This window comes from Thermobia domestica, chromosome 1 (genome assembly GCF_964235325.1).
Source record: "Thermobia domestica chromosome 1, izTheDome1.hap1.1, whole genome shotgun sequence".
NCBI lineage: Eukaryota > Metazoa > Arthropoda > Insecta > Zygentoma > Lepismatidae > Thermobia > Thermobia domestica.
Genome location: NC_137454.1, coordinates 228,948,801 through 228,954,800, shown reverse-complemented (window position 1 = coordinate 228,954,800; position 6,000 = coordinate 228,948,801). Strand labels below are relative to the sequence as shown.

The 6,000-nt window shown below is 38.6% G+C and overlaps 1 protein-coding gene across 1 annotated transcript in view; it reads left to right on the top strand.

Moving 5' to 3' along the window:
* Positions 1 to 3,767: 3,767 nt before the first annotated feature.
* LOC145678897 (uncharacterized) overlaps positions 3,768 to 6,000 on the top strand; it is a 56,415-nt gene continuing 54,182 nt past the window's right edge. The window contains exon 1 of the mRNA XM_081749498.1: positions 3,768 to 3,784. Coding sequence (XP_081605624.1) covers positions 3,768 to 3,784 — 17 coding nt within the window. The remainder of the gene's footprint in view (positions 3,785 to 6,000) is intronic.

The following is a 6,000-nucleotide window of genomic DNA, read 5'->3' as shown; positions in this document are numbered from 1 at the left end:
CTATAGTATCTGCTATGCGACGTTGCCAAGTTACGCCTAAGATTTTGATGCGATCAGTAAAGGGGATCGTAGACAAATACACGTGTTGGTCAGTCGGATTTATACACATCAGGCGTGACTTTTGTTTATTGAGAATAGCACCTGAAACGCACTCATAGTTCGATATGAGAATTTCAACACGTGACAGTTCCTGTGGAATGGTAATGAAACAATGTATATCGTCTATAAATGCTTGTAATTTTAAGGATGTTGCATCTTGAATGTGTTGTTCCAGTGTTAAAAGAAAGGGAACAAGAACCAAGCTATATAGAATGGAAGACAGATGACAACCTTGTGCAATACCTCGACGTACGCAATGTAAGTGCACCATTAACCTTTAATCTTACATATCGTTGAGTATAAAGAAATTTAATCGAATTAAGAAAACTGTCTCCGAAACCGTAGTTTTCAAGTACCTTAAACATGTAATCATGTGACAATCTGTCAAATGCCTTATGGAAATCAAGAGCGAATAAAGCGACCTGAGGAAAACTTATTTTCTGACTCCAATGAATACCTTCTCGCATATTACTTAATGCTAAAAACATAGGTTTTGTATGTTTTAAGCCATACTGATCGTTGTGTAAGACTTGATTTAGAAACGGTTCTAAACGAGAGGCAAGGCAACGAGATAAAATTTTCTGGTCAACATTAAGGAGGGCAATCGGTCTAAAATTATCAGTCATGCGCACCTGCATGTTTAGGTACAAGTACCATAATGCCAGCGGTAAAGGAAGAGATGCACGTGGGAGTTAGTCGGAGTTCGTTATACATTTCTGTGAGAAAAGGCGTAAGAATGCTGTGAAATTGGCGGTAAAATTCTAGTGTAAGACCATCGGGTCCCGGAGATTTATTTAGCTTCCCCGCAAAAATAGCTTGCTTGACTTCTCTTTCTGTAAAGGGCTCATTGAATATGTTACGAGCCTCCGGGGTGAAAGTACCGGTCGGACGCTCGAAGCAAGGGTCAGAAGATTGGGTTGGAGCGGGGGAATATAGGTTCTGGTATGCATCGTACAAAGCTGGGATTACCTGATCATACTCGTAAACTACACCGTTAGGAAAGGAGACCTTGGAAATAAGTTTTGTTTACCTCTGCGCCTTTCACAGATAGCTGTATGTAAAGAGGGAACTTCATGCTGAAGCATCGTTGTTTTGCCTCTAGTGAAAAAACCTTGCTTTTTTACGATGTAAAGTGAGTAGGAGTGCCTTAATTTCCTTAATACGAGGGAGTACGTCTACTCCTTGAGCAAGTTCTTTATAGTAGTCACATAATAAGTGATGGTAATAATTATATTGCTCTTTAAGAAGAGAGGATCTGTCTTTGCAGTGCTGTTTACAGATAGACCGAAAGGACGGTTTAATGTGATTTAACCACCATGAAAACAAACTTTTCTTGTGAGATTTAAAGTGCATTAAATAGTTTCACCTATTGGTAATTAGCAACTGTAGATCCTAGTCAGTTCAAATGCTGTTATTGAGTGACCAAACAAAGGATGACCTTAAGTACTTACGGATGGGTAGATCAATGGTACAAACCACAGCACAGCGATCAGAAAAGCATACCGGTTGAACGTTTATGGAGCGCACAAAATTAATTAAAGTGGTACTGACATAGATCCTATCCAAACGTGAGGATCCATTTCGTCGAAAAAAGAGCGCCCTGGGGCGTTACCTTTATAATGACGCCATGCGTCAACTAACTTAAAGTCTTGAATCAATTTACGTAATGTAGGAGAAGTATTGTAACCAAAACTTGAGTCTATAGGATCTAACACTGCGTTGTAGTCTCCTACGCAAATCAAATCTCTGGCACCAGAGTGTAACTCCATTGGAACGTCGGTGAGATAAAAGGAGTTTCGCTCAGCACGTTTGTTATTCCCGGACGGCGAATATAAATTACAAAAGTGTATGCTTTCATAATTGGCTGCGATAATACGTCCTGACGGAAATTTTGATAAGGCTGTTAATGAGACATCTTTGCGATATATAATAGCTGTTCCAGAACCATTTTCGGAAGGATTGACTTCCCACAAATGATTAAAAGGAAAGGAGAAATTGTCAATATTACATTCTTGAAGGAAAATTATATCCAGAGACGATTTGTTGATGTAATCGGCTAGCGCTTTTTCCTTGGTGAGACTAGAATTGCCGTTGAAATTAAGAGTGGCTATACGCGTGGCATACATATTTAATGGCCACAGAAAAATAAAAAGACACCAAAAAAGCAGACACAAGGAAATGACACAATACACTTGAAAAAACAAAGATGGGGGGCAACACTCCCACACATTCCCGTTCTATACTGGAAGGTGATATGATCACTTGTCCGAAGAGGTAGCACTGTCATTTGCCTTAGCACTTGCTTCACTATGATGGGGATCTACTCGTGACCTCGTGAAACCAGACACACAATTGTTGTTTACGGGGGGAACACTCTTAGTTTTCTTAAGTTTATTGGCTCCACTGGATGTATCACGAGGGGAAGACTGAGATCGACCTTTGCGACGCCTCTTCTCGGGTAGAGAGGGAAACTGGGATGCTTCTGTAGATGGTGAATCTCTATCGAAAGAATCACTCACTTCCTGGTGAGAGTCATCAATGCCCACTAACGGTGGAGTACTTACCGTGATTTCAGGTAGCGTATCCATCTCTGATGCGGAAGATGCTGAAACAGTAATACTCTGTTGTGGAAAATCCGAACTATTAGGCATTATGGTAGTGGAACTGGATGAGTCCTTCTGCGTTGTATTGGAAGGAAGTGTCTGTTGGGAGGCAATAGCAGGAGAACTGGTTGTGAGATGCAGCTGTAGAACTAGTGGGAACATCAAGCGGACAATTGGATTCAGTTTCATTGAGTACCTTAGCAAAAGTATTTGCAGAAGTTGCAGTTGAAGGTGGAAGGTTCTCCTGTAAAGTTGGAGGACGTTTCTCACTTAATACAGGAAAACTAGTAAACGAATGAACGTTAGGTAGAGTATCCACTTCATTCAAATTGCCGGGCATGGGTGGGGCTCTGGATGGCGAGACATTGGATACTGAAGCTGGTACGGTTGGAGGAATACGGTGCTTTGTACATTCCATCAGAAAATGATTTGGTGAGTCACAAGTGGCGCAGGTTTTAACTTGACCTCCATACGTTAACCACAAACGTAAACCACAGATAGTCACATAAGAAGGTATGGGGCGCTTAATGCTCATACGCATTATCTTTCTCCCAGTTCTTACTTCATAAATGTGTCCAGTAGAATACATTTCGTCTGCAATTGACTTAATTTCACCGTACTGAGAAAGTACACGAGAAATATGATCTTCCAACTCGGTGGGTACCAACTGTAAACGGACAGTCATTATATTGGAACTGGCAGAATCAATTAAAATGTTGTAAGTACCAAGATCATCTGAATTGCTAACCTCTCCATTCACTCGAAACAGAATTTGTTCACAAAGCACTTGCGAGATTAACTTAACATATAACTGTTTGCGACAATAAACAAACTTAATACTGACAACTTGATCAGGAAGCAGATGAAGAGTATTGCGGATCCATTCATGCAAGACTAATGTGTTAGGCTTGTTCACAACATCTTGAAATGACAAACGTAAAGTATTCACTCGGATAACAGACATAATGCACTTAGTAGGTAAATCTGTACTTCACACTAGACAATATGATGAAAAGAGTAAAAAGAACACGACTTACTTGGTAGTAGAAAATACTCCACTTGACAATGAAGGTTGAGTTGAAGTAAGTTAACACACTCACTACTTCCACTCGAACACCTACCGGAAAAACGGGGCGAACGGCACGGCGTCTGCCGAGCAACTCCTTAACTGCCCCTGAGCCATCGCGCCCCCAATGGGGAAAAGGATGACCAAGTTTTGTACTACGTGATATTTATTGCGGTTTACACTATTGTAATGATTAATTTTCACGAAAGACTACTACTATATAAATATTTATTAAAAAGGTATTTCAATAGTGTGATAATTAATTATTACGCAATTTTTCATACCACCACCATAAAGGTATGTCTTCTTAAAATTTAGATAAGTCAAATACGACTATTGTCAAAAAAGACGTCCTCCAAGTGAGCAAACTACTTACATTAGATATGACTTTATAGGAGAATAGTTGTAAAGTTAAAGAGAGTAACCAGAATATAAAGGAAAGGATCTTGAAGAAAGCCGACTATCGTTTCCATATCTGAACTAAGGAGGTCAAGTCATAGCAAGATCACGTGATCCCTGGAAGAACCTATTCATATGGTTCCTTTTAAATCCAACCCCTAAATCCAGTCGATCATAATATTGGAAGAAGAATAGTTTACATCACAATGTCTCATATATGTACTCAGATTAGTTGAATGGTTGATTTGAGTTAAGCTTTTTTTTCAATTCAGCACCTACGCCATAAAAAAGTGTACCTATAGTTTAACGTCTGATTCGAACCACATGGTCTCCCATTGGAAATCGAATCCGCAACGATTTGTGCTCAGATTTAAGTATAGTTTCATGCAAATTTTCTCAGTTTAGCTAAGTCCCCGAAAAGCACGGACATGATAGTAATGAGTGAAATGGTAGAATAAATAAAGTGGGAGGAAAAGTCAAAATTCCGAGAAAACAAACCCATAAGTGTCTACCCACCACAAACCCCAATTGACTAGAGCTGGAATCGAACCGGTTACCTCTCGAATCAAAGATGAGCGTTATATCATTAAGCCAACGCGGCCCGAAAAGAGAACGCATTCTTTGCTACGGCAATTAGTTATTAGATTTCCAAATAATGATATGTGTAAGTGTCGGATGTCCTATAGAACGCTAAGTCCGTTCGTCCGTCTGTCGACCATAAAAGGTATGCGAGATCAAGGTGCATTTTTCTGCAATCGATTCAGTGTTCGAAGAATAGGTTCCACCATCTCCCTAATTTCCCTATTCAAATCAGAGTTGGTAGACATCAATTTTCAATGTTGATAACCATAGAACAAAAATGGTATTTGATATCGGCAAGCAGTTTTCTAGAATCGATTTAACGTCTCACGAAAATAAACCATGTCACTCTCAACACTACTAAAATCAGATATAGTAGAACTTTATTAGTATTTCCTATTTCAATATCGATCTCCATACAACCAAAATTGTGATATATATATCGAGAAGCCGTTTCTGAGAATAGATTCAGCGTTCAAAGAATGTTTTATGTCCTCCGTTAACCCTGACATTTAACCCGAAATGGTAAAAATGAACCATTCCAAGTTTGATCATTGATCCTTACTGAACAGAAAGGGTAACAGAAAGTGACGAGCATTGTTTGGAATCCATTCGGTGCATTATGAAGATTCTATTTTGTCCTGTATATCTGTACTAAGACTGAAAATTATAGAAATTTATGACCACTCCTTGTTTAAATAATGATCTTAATATAGCAAAAGATGGAAGAGATGCCTAGAAGTACTCTTTCAAAATTTATCGGACGTCCAAAGAAAAACTTTCAGTTCGACCGCTTTCAATGTATGTCAACTGTATGTCAACTAGATGTGGTGGAAAATGTGATTTTCGATTTCAGTATTGATCACAATAGTGCAAAATGATAATGCATAGAGAGAAGCGGATTTCTACTATTGAATTAATACCGTAGAAATAGATTCCATCCACGACTTTGTTCCTCTAATGCAACCAGAATTTGTAGATATCTTGTACTACTTCCGATTTCAATCATTATTCTGATAGAGCGAACGCGGTAATAGGAGATTAGAAGTCATATTTTATGTAAATTCATTACCCAAGGATAGATTTTTTTAACCAAAAGTAGTAGAAAATTGTTAATCTTTCTTTTCATAATTGATTTATATATATGTATAATTGTAAGACATATCAAGAAACTGTTTTTGATATGGATTCAGCATCGAATTAACATGCTTCATCTAACATTATCTCTCTGTTGCTGCCGGAAAATTCAACATT